At 41.2% G+C, this 20,679-nt stretch overlaps 1 protein-coding gene across 1 annotated transcript in view; it reads left to right on the forward strand.

Annotated features, from left to right (window-relative positions):
- Positions 1–14,174, forward strand: part of garem (GRB2 associated, regulator of MAPK1) — a 92,718-nt gene extending 78,544 nt beyond the window's left edge. The window contains exons 5-6 of the mRNA XM_055634154.1: positions 2,237–2,394; positions 7,301–14,174. Coding sequence (XP_055490129.1) covers positions 2,237–2,394; positions 7,301–8,240 — 1,098 coding nt within the window. The 3' untranslated portion in view covers positions 8,241–14,174. The remainder of the gene's footprint in view (positions 1–2,236; positions 2,395–7,300) is intronic.
- Positions 14,175–20,679: the final 6,505 nt, after the last annotated feature.

Genomic DNA, 20,679 nt, shown 5'->3' on the forward strand with positions numbered 1-20,679 from the left:
TTTGGGGTAAAGGCGAATGGACGGTGGGTGGGAGTCATAATGGGTCCAGACACCATAAAATGTCATGAAATCATGTTATTCACAAGAAAGGAAACTGCTTGATTGCCACAAACTTTTCTTGTTTGGCTGGTGAATTGGGATTTTTCATGTTGAACACAACTGGCAGGAAGTACTGAGACCAGTAAATTTACAGAATATGCCATGTGTGTGAGACTTCAATATTCATTTCAAAAGAGACTTAGTTGCACATAACTGAACAAACAATGATATAGTTAGCACACTAAGCCTGGGGAAAGTGGCATGAGAGCCAACGTAAAGGCAAATCTTGCGTGCCCTTGACAAAATATATATTTTTGCAAATCCATCTATCTGTAATGGTATTGGGAAGTCCTTCTATCACACTCAGGACACACTGTAGAGTCAGTGGTGCTACCACAACCAGTAGATGATTGAAATGGATTCAGATTTCGGCACCATTAAATGTGCTTCATTTCTAACTTCTATGGATTTTATTTGCCAATATATTTTCATGACAACTGTTTACCTTTTATAATTTCCTTTTAATTGTCACTATTGCATCTCTAGGCTTTCATTTGTATTGCATCTGTACTGTGATGTGACAAATAAGATTGATGTGTTTGTGTAAAAATCCTAGGAATTCCTAGGAAATTCGTCTTGGGGAAAAACGTTTGCGTTTTGCATTGATTCCGTATTTAGCCCAAATGGTTGACACAGTGGAAGATAATTTTCTGAAGGTCAACAGCATAGATCTGTCCTGTGGAATAAATTGGAAATTCATTTTGAGGAAAGAAGAATGGCAAGTGGTTATTCAAAACTCTGCTTGATCACCACCTAGTGGTACGTTCAAAAACATTCTATGGGCATCGAAGCACAAAATAAAATGCTCTGGATGCTGGAATATACGGATCATAGATTTAAAACCCTGTAAATTTGCAGCAGATTAGAGAAAATTTGCAGGGGGGAAAAAAGTATATTGACAACCCTGTACCATGCAGTAAGCTGCAGGCAGAACAGAGCTCATGACCTGTCCAACCACAAATGTTCCATTTTGTTAATTAAAACAATTGAGGGTATTTGAAGAGTGGAGTAAATGGAATTTAGGACTGAAATTACGCACAATCAATATGTCATGCTGTTAACAGGATAGTTACATGCAAATAATCCAACCTAATCTTCAGTCACTTGCAGACGTGCTGACATTCACAAACCACTACCAAACATTTGAGATACAAAGTAAGAATTCACTCGTGGGATTTATGTGGGTAAAAAAATAAACACAAAATAAAGAGAACTGAACTATTTTATGAAAAACAACTATCAAAGTGCCGTCCAGAGTTCACTTAAGTGCTTTGCTTTGGAAATGGACGAGGCAGTGGATTCTCTACAGTGATATCTAATGAAACAATGTTACATCCATTTCTCGTTAAGGCGATTCCTGTTCTCCCCCCCCCCCCGGCTTTGTGTTTAACATTTAGTTTTTTCAGGTAAACTTCCTATGAGCAGAACTTTATTCTTTACCCTTGATTATTTTTGGTAGTGATTTGATAATTCTGTGATTTCCATTACTTAAACTGCTATACTGTGGAGGTCACTAAAAATTCATACAACAGCCCTTTCTCTTCTGCAATACAATCCAATTTCCCTTGAATATAGACCATGCATCCACGAAGGCCTTGTGCGAGTAGGCTCACAAAAGAGTAAACTTCCCATAGGAATCTGTGTCTACTTATGACATGAGGTAGAAAGGGTTTGTGTTGTAGAAAATCATGATATTAACAGTTTAATTCCTCTGATGTGAGGATACCGAATTGGAGAAAGTGTGGATCAAAATAAAATAAAATGAAAGATCTGGACCAATACTTCTCCAATATTGAATATCAGTCTGGCAATTTAAAGAGTGTGTATAAATTTAAAATAATTGATAAAATGATTAAACTGTAGTTAAGGAACATTTCTTTACCCAGAAAATGGTGGAGAAAGGCTGGTGGAGGTAAAATCAGAAACACATATCACATTTATTTTATGCAGGATTGAGATGATGTGCAACAGAAGCTGGTAAGTGAGAATAACTCAGACTTTATTTTGGCTAGCCTGAAAATAATGGACAGAATGGAAAGCTTCAATGTTTAAAAACATAATTTAGTTCTTGCTGCTTATAAGCATCCTTGGTAGCCTTATTAACATCTGTTAATTATAGCATTTGTTTCATTAACAGGTAAAGGAAGAGTGCAGACTTCTGAATGCCCCGCCCATCCCCCCACGGAATGTCAAGCCATCAACATGCAGTCCATTAATTCCTCCTCGACAAATCCGCCAACAGACAAGTTCTCCCAGCCCGACGTTATCTTACTATTCTTCTGGATTGCATAACATGTAAGAAATTATTACAAAGTGCGTCATGTAAAATGACAATTTGGCAATCTGACCTCAGCTTTGAGAATTGCATAAGGACAAGAAAATGTATTCCAGAATTATTGTAATTGTGGATTGTGATGGTTTAGTTAGTAAGCCTTACGCTTTGCAAGGCAAAAGGAAGGTTAGAATATATAAAATAGTTCATTTTGTAAGCACTGTATGAGGAAACAGAAACATAGAAAATAGGTGCAGGAGTAGGCCATTCGGCCCTTCGAGCCTGCACCGCCATTCAATATGATCATGGGTGATCATCCAACTCAGTATCCTGTACCTGCCTTCTCTCCATACCCCCTGATCCCTTTAGCCACAAGGGCCACATCTAACTCCCTTTTAAATATAGGCAATGAACTGGTCTCAACTATATTCTGTGGCAGAGCAAATATAGACAATCTCCAACACAATATACACTGCAGTCACTTAAAAGTTATTTTAGGTATAGGTTTACTATTATCACATGTACCATGGTACAGTGAAAAACCTTGTTTTGCATGTTATCCAATCAGATTAGATAATACTATATATAAATACAATCTAGTCAAACTTAAGTACAATGTGGAGCTAAGGGAGAATACAGAGTGCAGAATATAGTTCTCAGCTTGTAGAGTGACAGTTCCATAGCGTTCCATTTATGCAATATAGAGATGAATATGACAGCTTATGAAAGAAATGTTCAGAAGCCTGATATTAGTAAGACTATGGAAATCTTCCTTTTGATTAGGATATTATCCATTAACCCGACTCATTGTGCCATGCTTGATGGCCCTTTCAATATACAACATCTTGCCATCAAATTATGATTGGAACGGTAATGATTGCCTGCTTCAAATGGACAGGAAACAGTTTGGTCAATTTAAATGTTTACTATCATTTCCATAAGAATCAATATAAATCTCTTTTTTTTTAAATAGAGTTTTAATTTGTTGCCTTTCTACTTTGTGGCATCTCTGCACATTATTTGTTGCTGAGTGGTTTGACCTTTTTATCAGTTTAAATACCAAATTGAGTCTGGGAGATTTTCAAAGAGCAAAAAAGTAGTTCTGTATATATTTCAGCCTTTTAGAACACCTTCAGGTATTGAAGATTGAGTATTTCCAAAATGCAAGCCAACCTGTTAGTTTTGCAAGAATGGCATCAGTTTTAAATCAACAAAGCTGCAAATTGTAATTACTACTTTGTTTTTCAGTTTATGCATATGTAAGTATACTATTATTAGAAGGGCTGCGTTGTAAATAAAAGTTAACAATTCTAGCACACCTAAAAGGTGCCTGCGCAAACGGTACCCGGACGTGGCGTCGAAGGACGAGATGCCGAAGCGAAGAAGTGGAAGCCAAATAACCGAACGGAAACAACGCCGAAAAGCCAAATAACCGAAAGGGGGAGAGGCCCAAAAGCCAACTAACCGAACGGACGCAAGGCCGAAAAGCCAACTAACCGAACGGAAACAATGCCGAAAAGCCAAATAACCGTATGGGCGGGACGTTTAAAAGCCAACTAACTGAACGTACGCATTGCCAAAAAGCCAAATAACGGACATGACGGCACCGGGGGGCGGGACTTGTCAGCGATTGGTCCAGACCCCTGCGTCCATCGTATCACTGGCCGGGGGAGACGGGAAGGTGGGGATCATTTTTAATTTTCCTTCGCCGCTTTTTGACTTTCCTGAGTATAAAATAAAACCCCATGTGATTGGAACTTTCGGTTGATTTAACAAAATAATAATCCAATTTGGTTCCATAGATATTTACACCAACTGTAACAATTATATCTTGACTACCACAATACATTTACATACCATGCATCTTGAAGGCCAGTGGTCCTTTTGGGTGTGAATCGAGAAACCAGATGAAAACAATATGACTTTCTTTAAAGAATATCTTGGCTTCCCGAGTCAGTTCAGTGATATAAGTAAGTGTGAATCGGCGTGAGTTAATGTCAGTGTGCACGCCCGAGAGACGGGAAGTTTCCGCGCTGCGCTGCCTCGGGTCTTTATTCCCAATAAGCAGAATTTTTCCAAGTTCCGTGGACCCCCAGCTGCGGTGGAGGGTGGCCGTGCGCCGACAGCACTGACCCCGGGAAGAGAATGCCGGCTGTCCCGAAGGATGCGCTCCTTCGGCCGCTTACAACTTGGTGCTCAGGTTCAGAGTACCCAGTCACCTTCCAGCACCGGGCGGTCTTGTGTGCGAAGGTACTGCAGATGCTGGTTCACACTGACAAATAGACAAAATGCTGGAGTAACTGGAGAGAAGGAATGGGTGATGTTTCGGGTAGAGACCCTTCTTCGGACAATCACAAGTACTCTCACCGACGAGAGTTCAGTTCACTCTGAAGGGTCTCGACCAGAAACGTCACCCATTCCTTCTCTCCAGAGATGCTGCCTGTCCCGCTGAGTTACTCCAGCATTTTGTGTCTATTTGTCAGTGCGAACCAGCAGTACCTTCACACACAAGACCGCCGGTGCTGTAGGATGACTGGGCACCCTGAACCCGAGCACCAAGGTGTAAGCGGCCGAAGGAGCGCATCCTTCGGGACAGCCCGCATTCTCTTCCTGAGGTCAGCGCTGTCCGGCCACGGCTGCCCTCCGCCTCAGCTGGGGGTCCAGGGATGTTGGAAGAATTCTGCTTACTGGGAATAAAGACCTGGTGCAGTGCAGCGCGGACCCTTCCCGTCTCGGGCGTGCATGCTGACACTAACTCACACCGATTCACACTTACTCATATCACTGAATCGACTCAGGGAGCTAAGATTTCTTTAAAAAAAGTCATTTTTTATTTGTCTGGTTTCTCGATTCACACCCAAAAGGACCACCGGCCTTCAGGGTGCACGGTAGTGTATGTAAATGTATGTAAATATAATTGTTACAGTTGGTGTAAATATCTATGGCACCAATTTGGATTATTATTTTGTTAAATCAACCGAAAGTTCCAATCACATGGGGTTTTATTTTATATTCAGGGAAGTCCAAAAGCGGAGAAGGAAAATTAAAAATAAACCCCACCTTCCCGTCTCCTCTGCCCAGTGATGTGATGGGCGTGGGGGTCTGGACCAATCGCTGACGTCCCCCCCCCCCCCCCCCCCGCGACGTCGTGTCCGTTATTTTACTTTTTGGCGATGCGTCCGTTAGGTGAGTTGGCTTTTAGACATCCCGCCCTTTCGGTTATTTGGCTTTTCGGCGTCGTTTCCGTTCGGTTAGTTGGCTTTTAGGCGTCTCGCTCTTTCAGTTATTTGGCTTTTCGGTGCTGCGTCCGTTCGGTTATTTGGCTTTTAGGCCTTGTTTCCGTTTGGTTATTTGCCTTTTCAGCGTTGTTTCCGTTTGGTTATTTTGCTTCGCTTCGGCATCTCGTCCTTCGACACCACGTCCACACACGTGTGCAAACATCATCTAATTATGCGGCTGTTATGTTCTTGCCGTGTTCTCTTTTCAATTTAGATAACCTTCTGGGTTTTCCCCAACTCAAACCTCTTCTGAAAGCAAGTTCCTTCTCCTGTGTCCCAGAGAGTGCAATCAGTTGCTTAGGTATGTAGGTAGATATGTGCCCAGGCAAAACGAAAGCCGCTTTCATTTTTGTTTCATCTTGCAGGTTCACAGTTCCTTCGTGTTATCCTTCCAAAGACAAGAAAGATAGAGCCAAATACTGTTATTTTACTGCTTAATAATCATATTTGGCAGTTAAAGTTTAAATGAGAAGTTGCAATTATGCTATGTTTATTAGTTTTCATACATTACTTTATATGTAAAACATTGCAGGCTTTTAACTTGATTCTCCTAATCTTTCCCCTCACCTAATACTTTTAAATTGACCACTCCCTCAACCAGAGGAAGTGGAATGGTCACACACTTGTAGCTTCTGCTCATTTTCGGTGAGTTCAATGAAATAGTCCAAGGAACCTTAATTATAACTGAAATTTGTAACCTCCATTACCTTTTGGATATTTTCTGCTCTTCAGCCTCTGTTTCCTTTCTATAATCAGACAACCAAAACATTCTAACCATCGATAATATTGTTGCTTAAACACACTTATCATTATCTGATCACTATGTGATCACTTGCGAAATGAAAAATGCCATTATGATTATCTCATGCTGGAAATTGCCTCCAAAGGGAATAAATAACTTGCACACAGAGTTCCACATCCCATTGCAGTTGGTCAAAGAATTGGTACAGTCAATCCCTGTTTGGCCTACAGAATACACCACTTTACTAGATATACACTTCCTAGCTCTGGAAGGCTTTTTGTTAAAGTAATCTATTTTTCAGATTTGTGTCTGCTCTTTGTTCTTTAACTTTGTATTTAACCTTTTAATATTCTTAACTGCTGAAAAATACATCTACTACATGTCTTGTTTTTATTGCCCTTCCTCTCCAGACTTGTACGTCTTCCCATCTTCACACTGTGCTCTCTCTTCCCTTCCTCTGTCTCTTCTATTGCAGGGTCCTTCTTTGTCCCCATCACACCTGTGGGAAGCTGCTTCATCCCTAATGTTTGTCAGCTATTTGCACTAGGCTAGGCAGTTTTAACAGGTCATTTTTAGATGTTTTCTTTTTCTAACATTTAAAACATGGCACATATGCAGTTAATGCCTGCCTCTTGCTTTCTAATTTTAAAACACGTTTAATGTTGCAATGAATTATTGAAGAGCTGTAGAAATAAGGCCAATTATTTGCGACTAGAGGTGGTAAGATTGTCTAATTTTACTTTTGAACCCCAGTATTTACATTTTGCACTGAATAAATTGCCTGTTGAAAGCTGATAATGTGGAATTAATTCTCACCCGGATAGATTCATTTGAAGGGAAACTGGTTCAATTCTAATCAGATAACACTAATTCTCAACTGCCTAAAATAATTTGCTTTCATGTTTACAGTGGTGCCACAGAGAATGATGCACCTCCATCGAGTGAGAAGCATTCCCCAGCTTCCTGTTACCCTTGCAACTGGATCAACTATAATTCTATGCACAGTGGAACTAAATCACCGCTTAGAAGCCCCCCAATGGACTCGCATTCAAATCGTTCATCGTGGCCAAACCAACATTATGGGGATATTGATGGCCTAGAGACTGGTAATTTTGGATCTCAACAGCGAAGTTATTACAGCTATCCTCGTCACAAAATGTCAAGTACTCCCAAGAGTACAGAACCCATAGCGTTTCAGTACGGGAGCATTGAGTGTGGTGGGAGATGTGAGGGACTTCATATTACTACATTCCCTGAGCAGCAACAATTGAAGGATGAAGTTGTACACATTACTTCTTCTGAATGCCCAAGATCCACCGCTTATTTCTCAGAGGACAATGAAGAAAATTGTTTAGAAGATAACACACAGCAAAATCAACCATGCATCACCTCTTCACCTTGTGCACTAAAATTCAATGATGAGGAATTTGTTGATCTAGAAGCTTTGTTTTTGCCGTCACCTATTGATGGGGCTGAGGATGAGCCTCAAGTTTGTTCAACAGAACTACCCAATAATTTTGCTAACAAAAATACACAGGACATATTTTCTACTCCTCATCCTTTATTGTCCTCTCCTCCGCACCTGCAATTAGCACAACGTTCATGTGGTGATGGGTCACCTTGGCAACCACCAACTGATCTTTGTGGACTTTCTATTGAAGAGGTGTCAAAGTGCCTACAATTTATAGGTCTACCTGAGGAGGTTGTGTCACTGTTTGTGGTGGAAAAAATCGATGGAAATTTACTTGTACAGCTTACTGAAGAGATCCTGTCTGAAGATTTTAAATTAAGCAAACTCCAAATCAAGAAACTCTTGCAGTTCATCAGTGGCTGGAGACCCAAGATGTAATGCAATGACTCGGATAACATGGGTGCAATGTATCTGACCTCAGCAACTATTGTTTTGCACTAATTAACCATGATTATGTGCTGTATTAAATCAGTTCAGTAAATGGTTTGCTTAGTAACTTTATATCCTGATAGAAATGGCGTCCTAGCAAGAGAGGAGATATTGTGCATTACTTTACTATCATCAATTGCTTGAATTTCAAGAAAATAAAAATGGGTTATCCAATATGTTGTAAATGTAGTCAAGCTGCAAGTGATTTGCAGATCAAGACGATTTTGTGCATTTTTGATCAAAAGGTCCACTCAATTTGTCTCAGATTGTTGGCGTACAGACTTATGGTCTAATACTACTGTTGTGGGCCAATGCTGCTGCTTAGCCACCCTGTTCACATTATATTCTCATGGTAATTAATGTATAAATTGATGGTGACACTTCTTTTTACTACTGGACATAGGTTTCTTTGGGAGATGTACAAATGCAGATTAATTGGAATGTTGAGGTTTTTGTGTTGATTATGGAATGAGTAAACTGAACAAATTGACGTTACATTAGATAGGACCAGTTAATACAATAAACCCATTTGGATCTTTTAATGTTCTACAGTCATGAGGTTTATTGCTTTCATCTGAATTTCTTCATTCTCCGAGTAAGCTTTTTTCTCTATTTCATAATACGTGTAGAAATCTCCTGATGTTAGATTGATAAGCAGACTTGCTAAAAAACTTTGAGATGTTTTATCACCACTTTGAGATGTAGTTTGTACATTAACTGATTCCTTATTCAATTTTACAGTTTAAAACTACGTCCAAAGTAGCTGAGAAATAGTATCGTTGAAGTGGGATAGGAGCTGTAAAAAGTCGATCGATTGTTGCTTTACAAAGTGTAGGTCAAGACCCCGAGGTGTCATGTTGATTTTGATAAAGACATTCTAGCTGCTTCTACCAATCACCAACCTGGCAGTGTTAATTTTGGGGCTCTTTTGAAAATAATGCAATAGAATAATAACTGACAAAGAAAGTGTCTTTCAATACCTCAGGGCATCCCAAAACACTTTAGTCAGTTACCTGGTTTTGAACTATCTTGCCTGAGGTAATTAATGGAGAGAATGTAACAACCATTTATGTACAGCAGGATTCTAGAAATTGCAGTGAAAAACAAAATAAATGTTTTTTTGATGTTCGTTGAGGGTTAACTGCGATGACACTGGATAATTCTTGCATACTAAGTCAGATCAGTGCCATGGGATTCTTTATATCCAGCTGAGGTAGTAGATGAGCCATTTCATCCTATTTGAAAATGGCACCCGAGAACACACAACTTTTCTATTGTGCTGGCATTTCAGGCTCAATATTCGTGCTCAAATCTCTAGAGTGAGACCAAAATCCACAGTCATCCACTTAGAAATGAAAGTTATAGTAGGTTAGCTCAATTGTGTGCCACAGACAAGATAGATACTTGGAGAGCTGAATTCCATCCATTTGTAATCAATGGCTGAAAATGTGTGGCAATACTCCTTAAGTATTTTTCCAGATGTCAGACCTTGCATTTAGGTTTTACTCTTTTTTTCTCCGTAACAGTGACTGCCCTTCCAAATAATTTTGTTTGTATATTTTTGAGAGATGTAGTAAGGCACTAAATAAATCCAGATAACTGTAAAATTATGTGTACTCATGTTAAGATGACATTTTCTGTTGGTTATAACTGAGCTTAAAACGTTTGAGCTAAAAAACAGCAAATCTCTCAAATGTCACATTCTTTGTCAATTCAGTTTTTACAAATGTATATAGCAATGCTGGGTTTAAGTAATTTTGATAGACATTAAAAAATTGGTACATTTTTAACCTCTTCATTTTGCCAAACACTTAACGGATTGCATTGAATTTGAATCCTCACTTCCAAATCTCGGCTGGAATACTGAGCAACCCTGTGGAGGTTGGTGGGGGTGTCACAGACAAGCACACCATAAAAAGACACAAATTGCTGGAGTAACTCAGCGGGTCAGGCAGCATTTCTGGGAGACATGAATGTGACATTTCAAGTTGAAACCCTTCAGACTGATGAAGGGACCCAAACAGAAAACTTTGTGGCAGCACCTGGTGGTGAGCTACGCGTAGTACGAACCCTCGGCTCTGGAGGGAGGAGTCAAGTGTCACAGTGACTGGAGGTGCAGGTCACTGGGCTTCCAGGGCGGTATATAAGGTCGGGCAACGCCTGTGCCCCATGGTAGGAGTTAGGAGCTGTATGGAGGAAGAATAAATGACAATTGCTTGCACAAACCTTGTGTCTGTTATTCCTGGCTGGACATCAGCGTGTCCCCGCCACGACGTTGTCCATCATATCTTCTAGAGATGCTGTGTGGTCTGCTGAGTTACTACAGTACTTTGTGTCTTTTTTTTGTAAACCAGCATCTGCAGTACCTTGTCTACGAGTCTACAAGCACCACACCATCTTGGTGTTTTGGATTGGGTAGTAAGTATGGCTTTGCCACCAAAATATTTATCCTACCAATAAGAAACAGCTACTGAGTAAATCAATTAATCTTTTTTTGCCAATTCACCCCTTCACAACATCTTGAATCTGTGGAGGGGCCATTATTGTGAATTAAATGTGCCTAGTCTATTACACAATACTGGACCGTGCCATACCATGTGTTTAACAGACTTTATTCAGCACGGAAGAATTGTGAGATCCTTGAATAATTCTGAGATGCTAAGAAACATTAATGATCTATTAGAATAAAGTAAAACAATTATAATTTGAAATAGAAACTGAAATTTAAAATTTAAAAAGTTTTAAAAGTCTAAATTAACAGTCTCGAATATGTGAAATAATGTATGGAGTGACATGTGGGAAATGTTTGGCTTCTGTGCTTTAATGGATTTCAGTCTACTGGGCCATAATGTTTAATTCATTGTGATCCATGGGGTTGTCTTCTGGGAAAAGCCTGTGGTGTAGCTCATCTGTTGCATGGCAGCATAGGGTATCTCTATGTACCTAAGATGCTGCTAGAAGCAAGATTTTCATTGTATCTACACCTCACTTTCATTCCGAATATAACAATAAACCCAACTTGACCTGACTAGCAAGTGACCTGCTGCAGTGACAGATGTAATTGACATCAATGAGACTCTGACTTGATGGCTCTCAAACTTGCTATTCAAATTGAGTGTTCATGCTCACCTGAGAACTGTCAAAAATTATTGTTAATAGGTTTATTTTTTAAATGTTTTAAAACAAATACAACTATCATATGTCACTCCACAGAAACAGGCACCAGCCCATCGGGTCCACATTGATCATCAACTATCCTTTATACTAATCCTACATTAATATCAATTTGATTCTCCCCACGTCCTCTTCTACCTCCAGATTCTACTGCTGCCTCCACTTTGGGGCGATTCAATATCCAATTAACTTATGTACTAACATGTCTTTAAGATGCGGGTGGAAACCAGAGCACTCTGAGTATACCCACATCGTGACACAGTGAACGTGCAAACATCACACAGACAGGGCCCTGAGGTCAGGATTAAATCTGGATCTCAGGCACTGAGAGTTACCTTCAACAGCTGATTTCTTGCTTTGATTTGAATAGACTTGCTGTTCTTCTACAATGAAATTTGCAGGGCAGGCATCCCAGCATGAGAAATGAGAAACTTGTAGAAGTGCACACTGCTATTGTATTTCATGACTGGCAGCAGAGACAGCTCATGACCAGTGTTACACTGAGCAGAAGACTGGACCATAGTATCTGGACCAGCCAGTTGTGAGTGTTTCCATCAACAGATTTTGTGTAGCTCTCAGAGAACATTTTTGGTATTATAAATATCTAAGCCTGCCATTTTCACCCATTCCTTCTATTCAGAAGGGGGGGGGGGGGGGAACGGGACGGGACGCCATTACGCAGGATTAATCAATCTAAAATATAAAATCAGCACATTTTTGCCAAATTTCGCACATGGTGAACTGGAATTCAATGTTGAATGCAGTTGTCTGCCTAGCGGGGACCCACCAATATGAAATTCTAAAAGTTGCTGTTATGTGAAGGGTTATCGGTGCATTAATATTGGATGGGATTAATATAGGATTTGTTGGTCAGCATGAATGATGGGCTGAAGGGCCTACTTCTGAGTTGTATGTCTCTATGACTATGAATATATTGACTAAGGAATTTGAGCATGCAGCATTAAATAAATATTTCATCTTCAAGTTAAGAATCTGTGTAAGGGCTGCAACAAAATCGATATAACAATTGATATAAACTTGTTGCATCTGTAAAATAAACAATTTTGATGGAAGATCATACACTCAGAACATGAACTATTTCGCCTTGGTAACGATTCTGCCTAACATCACTTTTGATGGAAGATACCCAGAACATGTGAATTAGCTAAAGGAGGAGGTCACTTGGTCCTTCAAGTCTGCTTTTCCATTTTGTAAGAGCATGACCACTCAGATTGTATCTTAAAGTCTACATTTTTAGCTAGCCATGTTCTTCCTCTTGTTTATTAAATATCTACCTACCTTTGCTTTAAAAATATTCAGACTGCTTCCACTGATGTTACAGGAAGAAAATTCCAAAAATTTACGATCATCATAAAGAAAACTGTTTTGTTTCTTCATAGATTAATTTTACTTTTGCACATTTAAAATGATTAAATCGTTGGCAATGTCCATGGTGCAAGCTTTCAAGTATAGCATTTGTTCTGTGAGAATAATTTTCAAATAAACACAGAAATTTCTCTCTGGTCACTGGAGCTACAGATGTGGAAGAGGATTTGCTGCTTGGCTCTGGTATCCAGTACTCTCAGGTGTAACCAAAGATGGATCATTTCTCCAGCACGTTTTAAAATTTAGTTTCTTTAGCCAAAGAAAATTGTCCTTTTGCCAATGTCCAGATATAAAACTAATAAGTTTTAGAATGATACATAGAACTTGGGAAATACTCAGCAATTAAGTAAACACAGGAAATGCTTGTCTGAGCAAGGCAAAGGAGATTCATATAACATAGAACAGTACAGCACAGGAACAGGCCCTTCGGTCCACAATGACTGTGCCGAACATGATGACAAATTAAACAAATCCCTTCTGCCTGCAGATGATCCATATCCTTCCAATCCCTGCATATTCTTAAAGCCTCAAATGTCACAGTTTAAACGCTCCAGGTCAATATCTTTTTACCAATTCCTTAGTAAAGTAATATAACATTCAAACTGTCTTTTTTTCCACAGATACAGACTGCCTGTTGGGAACTTCGAGCACTTTCTGTAATATTTACGATTTCGAGAGGTGCATTTTGCTTTTGAATGATAACATTTTAGTTCAAAATATTGAGCTATTAGGTTTTGGTTCGTTTTTGTTTTACTGTTGATCATCTGTCAAAACACTTGAGATTAGATTTGATGGTTAAGCTACTCTGCCTTTCTAAATTGCAAATATTTGAAAATGAAAATTGGGTGTACTGGTTATTCCAAGGAGATCCTGCAATTCTACAAGGAAAAATAAAAAAAATATATAGTGCTATAACAATCCAAACATTAATTCTTCAAATAATCCTTCCAATCATACAAAAGGCAAGGTAGTTTGTGAGCAGCATTCTTGTGTTTATTGGATTGCTTTTTTGATTGGTTCTTGTGAGAAAAGTGAGCCTAAATATGTTTTGTACTGTTAATTGTTTATGAAACAGTTGCCAAAACTATTGGGACACATTTCTAAAAATGTAGCACATTAATTAACTTTTAATAATGTTTATTCAAGCCATCTTCTATATAAATGGTTTGGTGCTGTTTCTGCATTGGGTAAATTAAACTGCTTGTATATGAAACACACCTAGTTGTTGGTTTTAGTTTTTTTCTTTTTTCGTATGGCTGTATGGTAATTCGCATATCACTGTGCCTTAATTGGTACATGTGACAATAAAAGACCTTTGAAACCTTTGAGTGTACGGGTCAAATCACCTATTTACTGCCTGTGAGCAATAAACATCCCCAGTTTTTCTTGGTACGCAATATCAAGAAAGGAATATGATTGATAATTCGGCATATAATTGCATACTAAATGTTACAATGTCTGTTTCTAGGAGCCAAGAGTGTTTTTGAAACTTTCCTTTTGGTGTGAATGTGAGTTTAGAAATGTTGGGAGGAGTGAGGCAGAAATGTAACACTCCATTCCATTTCACTCAACGTCTATTGTGGTTAGGGTTGCCATCTTGCTGAAACAAAAGTTGTATTCACTTTCGGTTAACATATAGCATTTTTATCTAGAGGTCTATATAATAAAGCTAAAGAAAGCTTATATTGCTATAGGTTTATTCATCTCTCGTTTGTTGGCTTTTTTTGGAGATTTATTTTCTACATGCTCTAGTTTTTTCCCTCATTGTTGAAATTGTAAATATTTTTATCGGGAACTTCCCCATTCCTGAATAGTGGAGCAGACTGGACGTGATCCGACTGGCATACAAAGGTTCTGGAAGTCACTAGAAAGCATGACATTGATTTCTCCCACAAGTCTAACATCATTTATGTAATTTGTGATCAGCAGTGCCCCAGCACTGATCTGCGTGGAACTCCATTATCCATTATCTTCCACTGCATATAACTGCCCTTTCATTCTCACACTCTGATCAAGCACATTGCTTCGTATAATAAAAGTAATTTGAGGTATCTTGATATGGGCTTTTGAAAAGCTAGATAATATACATTTACTATATTACAATTGTCTGCTCTCTTCCCTCTTTTTAAAAAATACTTATTAGATTCACAGATAATCATTAATATGTTTCATGTCTAATTGTTATTTTTTTTCTACCACATGTATTAATCTGAATGACTGTCATTCCAAGGATATGTTCTTTCCACCTTCTTAAAAAAGAGCTATTGTATGAGTGGTCTGCCAGTTCCCATGGTACAGCTTCCAATGGAATTCCTAAATAAGATTAGCATTTTGCTATATTTACTCTGGATTGTTTTAAATAACGTGCCTGGAATCCATTTGATACTGTGGTTTAATTCTTTGATGTAAGAAAGTGCAGATGCTGGTTTAAATCGAAGATAGACACAAAATGCTGGAGTAACTCAGCGGGACAGGCAGCATTTCTGGACAGAATGAAAGATTGATGATTCGGGGAAGTCAAAACGTCACCAATTCCTTCTGTCCAGAGATGCCGCCTGTCTCGTTTAATCCTTTGGGTTTGATTATCTTATTTCATGTAAATGCACTTATTTCATTACATCTCACCATTCCATCTTATGTGCTTTCTCCCTCGCAAATACTAAAGCAAAATAATTATATCCTGATTTCTGCCATTTCCCAATCATGATCTGTAGTAATATTTGTACCCATCTGTCTTTTGTTGATGCATCTGCAAAATATTTTATACCTTGCCCTCGATTGCACCCTTATCAACATTTATTTTGCTACCTTGCTTATTGTATCACATTTTATTCTGCATTCCGAATACGCGGTGTCCAAGCGCGACGTGAGGAGGGCTCTGACGAGGAAAGCTCTAGGCCCTGATGGTGTATCTGGGTGAGTACTAAATTCTTGTGCTAATCAGCTAGCTCCAGTGTTCACCACAATATTCAACCTCTCCCTCTCCCTCCCTCACCCTGAACACAGGATCCCCCCCCAGGGTTGCATCCTCAGCCCCCTACTGTACTCCCTGTACATGACTGTGGCCAGGTTCAGCTCTAACTCCATCATTAAGTTTGCTGATGACACACTGGTGGTGGACCTGATCTCCGATAACGATAAGAAGGCCTACCTGGAGGAGGCGGCTGACCTGACGCTCTGGTGTCAGAATAACAGCCTCCTCTTGAATGTCACAAAAACTAAGGAGCTGATTGTGGACTTTAGAAGGGCACAACAACCGAGGATGTACACGCCACTGGAGATTAATGGGACTACTGTGGATAGGGTGAACAGCGTTAAATACCTGGGAGTCCTCATCATAGAGGATCTGACATGGACAACACACTGCCGTACTGGTGAGAAAGGTAAGGTCGCGCCTAAGTTACCACCTCAGGCAGCTGAGGAAATTCAGAGTCTCTCTGAGGATTCTTCAATCCTCCACTCTGGTGCTGTAGAAAGTATCCTGACCAGAAACATCTTTATCTGGTTTGGCAACAGCTCTGCCCAGGACAGGAAGGCTCTGCAGAAAGCAGTGCTTTTGGCCAAATGCACCCCCCCTCTCCCTGCAGGACCTATACACCAGGAGGTGCAGGTCCAGAGCCAGCAAGATCACGAAGGACCCCTACCACCCCAGCAACGGACAGTTCCAGCCGCTACGGTCAGGCAAGCGCCTCTGCTGTCACGCTGCAAAAACAGGATGAGACGGAGTTTCTTTCACAGGCGATCAGGACTGTAAGCTCTGATCTCACTAGGGCGTAAATACTGTTATGTCTTTCTTTAATGTAAATATTGGTTCTGTTCTGTTTTGCACAATCCTGCAAGCATTGCCACTTTCATTTCACTGTACATCTTGCACGTGCATGTGACAAATAAAGTTGACGACTGTTTAGAATGTGTAAGAAAGAACTGCAGATGCTGGTTTAAACCGATGATAGACACAAAAAACGAGTATCTCAGCGGGACAAGCAGCATCTCTGGAGAGAAGGGAATGGGTGACTTTTCGGGTCCAGACCCTTCTTCAGACATACTGTATTTCATTGTTGTTTCTATTAATATATTGATGTTTACATCATCCTTCATCTCCTACATCTCCATTATCATCTTTTAGTGTGTCATTTGCTGTCGTAATGTCCTCTTGTTTTTACTTATGTAATCTGGTTTGTTCTCCATTATTAGGTCCAATACAAATTCTTCCTCTTTTTGCAATATTGGGTTAAGTAGGAGTGACGCACTCATTGTGGAACTTCCATACTGAAATGCCAGAGTTTAGTTTTACATAGGTTTTTGCTTGTTTAAGACTGGTACTGCAGGTCTGAAGAAAGGTCTCGACCTGAAACGTCACCTACTCCTTTTATCCAGAGATGCTGTTTGATCCGTTCCTCCAGTTCCTCCAGGTTGTCTATCTCCAGGTCCTGTAGTTTCTTATGAATCCCCATTTATGTTAATTCCATAAAACCTCAGATGATCCCATTTAAGGAAAGATCCCAGTTAGGTCAATTTTCGTGAAATAATTTGAAATTATATATTTGGAATATATTGAAATTAAAATATTTCGAACTCGCCTACATCAAACAGTAGATGCAGCAGCTTGAACATGTAATGTACTGCATACCCAATACTGTGGAGTTCAATAAAGAAGTGCTGTACCTTAATTGTGTACGAGTCCGGTAATTACAAAATGTAAATATCTAGTTTTTTTTAAAATCAGTAGCAGACACTAACAGGCTTTTTGAGCCACCGAAAATCTGTAGGGGGTTGCACGTAAGGTCACTGGGTCAAAGGGCTTGACGCACAGAACCACTCAATCCATCTGGGGGACATCGCAGCTTCCGGTACATGCGTACTTTCCTACCTGTTAAAAACCACCAAAATGTTGAATATTTGTGCTGTAAAAAATTGTGGAAATCGGGGTAAGCGTGAGAGACATGTACCCAACTTCAGAATTCCAAAAGTGAAGCGAAATGAAGGTAAAGAGAAGCGAGAGCTGAAGGGACAACAACAGCTAAAGTGCTTGGCGAACATTGGCCGTGCAGATATTGAAATTGAAAATATTGGGAATTATCGCATTTTCTCACTGCATTTCATTAACAGTAAGACATTCCGTACTGTACTTCCTGTACTTCCGGTGGCGCTGGTGCCAGCAGCCTCCACCTACAGCCTGGTATCTTTTTGTTTTTTTGTTTATTTAGTTATGTTAAAGTGTGGTTTTTTAAATTTTTTTGGTGTTTTTATGTGGGGGAAGAGGGCACGGTGCGGGGGATACCGTCCTTCAGCCGCTTCCTGGTGAGGACGCGACTATTATTCGAGTCGCGTCCTCGCCCCCCCCCCCCCCCCTTCCCCCACAGCGGCCTACCTACCTGGATTGGCGCGGCCTTTCCTGCCGGGATCGACCGGAGCTCCAGCAACGGCGGGACAGCGCTGAAACATCGCGGGGCTGGCGATGCCTTACCGGGGGTCGCCGTCTGGAGCCCGGAGTGCTGGACCTGCTGCACCGACATCATGGAGCTGCGGTTTGCGGAGCTCCCACCGCGGGCGGCGCTGATGGACTGCGCGGGGTCCTGTGACTCTGCCCGGCTCGGCCTGTGGACTCAGGAGCTGCAGACTCCGGCAGCGGGAGGCGGCTGATCAGGAGGTCCGGGCCGCTGAGGAGGAGGATGCTCACTGTCGGGGTTCGGCGTCGGCGTTCCACCAGCCCGGCGTGAGGGCCTGAACATCGGGCCACGCGGGGCGGCGACTGGGTGCTCGGAAGGCCCCGACCACGGATGAACACGGAGGGGAGGCTGGCTGGACTATGGTGCCATCCTCACCTTAGTGCCATTTATGTTATGTTCTGTCGTGGGCTTTCTGTGTTTGTGCTTTTTTTTAATTCAATTTCAATTTTATTTTTAATATGTTTTATTATTTATTTATTTTTGTGTGATTTTTTTTTTTATGATACTGCCTGTAAGGGAAATTCATTTTGTTGTCTCAAATTGAGACAATGACAATAAATTTGAATACAATACAATACAATTACTTGTGTTTTTTAGATACCAAAGGAATCAAGAAAAAGTCTCAGAAGTGATAAATCTAGGTGTACATTTTACTTCAGAGGCGTTTTCTTTTTGTATGTAAAAACCCACTTGAGAACTAGGGGCGATTTAAAAAATTTACAGCTAGATTTATCACTTCTGAAACTTTTTAGATGCCAAAGGAATCAAGAAAAAACACAAATAATGCCTTACTGTAGGCGGCGCGACTCTCGTCAGCAGCGGCCTCTGCAGCCCGTCTGCGTTTTTATTATTTTTTGTCTATGTTTTTATGTAGTTTTTGTTATTTTTTGTTGGGGTATGTGTGTGTGGGGGGGTGGGAGGGAGGGGGTAACTTTTAAATCTCTCCCTGCACGGGAGACCCGACCTTTTCTTTGTCGGGTCTCCGTTGTTGTTGGGTCCACAACGTGGAGCGGCCTCCAACAGGAAGACCGGGAGCTCCAGTGCCGACTACTCACCGTCGCGGAGCTGGCCGAGTCCGGAGCGGTTGGAGTTGTGGTGGAGCGCTGCTGCGGCCCGACCTCCGGAGATTCGGAGGCTGCAATTGCGGGTCTGGCGGACAGCGGCACCGGGAGCCCGCGGGTCCCTGGAGGGAGACCGCTTTACAGGGCTCCCGCAACGGCGACTTCTCCCGCCCGAGTTGCGGGGTTGAAGAGCTCCTGGAGCGGGGCCTTACAGCACACTGCGGCTTGGAATGGCTGCGGGACTCTGCGAGCGCACGCCGGGGGCTCTAACAACTAGACCCGGTGTGCGACCTTACATCACCCGGCGTGGCTTTAATGGCTGCGGGACAATCGCCATCGCCAGCCGGGGGCTTTGACTTTGACTCTGGGGGGGGGGGGGGGGGGGGGGGGGGGGGGGGGGGGGGGGAGTGCAGTGGAGAGATAAGTTTTTTTGGCCTTCCATCACAGCAATGTGATGGATGTTTATGTAAATTATGTTGTGTCTTGGGTCTATTTGTTTGTAATGTATGGCTGCAGAAACGTCATTTCGTTTGGACCTCAAGGGGTCCAAATGACAAATAAATTGAATCTTGAATATCTTGAATCTTGAAATGCAGTGAGCAAACGGCCAATGTTCGCCAAGCACTTTGGCTGTTGGTGTCCCTTTAGCTTTCGCTTCTATCTACCGTCATTTCTCCTCACTTTTGGAATTCTGAAGTAGGCTAAATGTCTCACACGCTTATCCCGATTTCCAATATTATTAACATCGCAAAAATTGACACTTTCGGCGGGTTTTAACGGGCCCACTACGCTGGAAACAATGGTCAGTGCTTACCTGCAGTTCATCGCGTGTACTCCAGTTGGCGTAGCGTAGCAACAGCACGGGTCATGGGTCGTGACCCGACTGCCGTGCAACCTCCCTATTCCTCTATTGAAAACCAGAACACCCTATGTCAACCCTCTCCAACTTCAGCAGCTCCACATCAGAGAATGGCGTTGTCTGGGACAAACCAGGAGCGTCCCTTTGCAACATATATCGTCATTTTTGCCCTAAACTCGTCACTACTGCTTCTTCTTCCCAGCCTTTAATTACTCCCTGTTTGCCAGTTTTGAACTTGAAAGGCTTGTTTCGGTCTTGGAAAGAATGAAAGCTTTCCATTCTGCAGCATTCCTGTGCGGTCACCAATGCATCTCTGTCCCTGTGTTGGAAATATCTTTCAGTCTCCTTGAGATATTGTCAACCAACACAACATTTCTTAAACAATAAAAATAACAGATGTGTCGTTCTTTCTTCGAGGAGATTGAGAGGGCGGTTGCTACTCGCTCGCAGACAGTGGA

The sequence above is a fragment of the Leucoraja erinacea genome, chromosome 4 (genome assembly GCF_028641065.1).
Source record: "Leucoraja erinacea ecotype New England chromosome 4, Leri_hhj_1, whole genome shotgun sequence".
NCBI classification, from domain to species: domain Eukaryota; kingdom Metazoa; phylum Chordata; class Chondrichthyes; order Rajiformes; family Rajidae; genus Leucoraja; species Leucoraja erinaceus.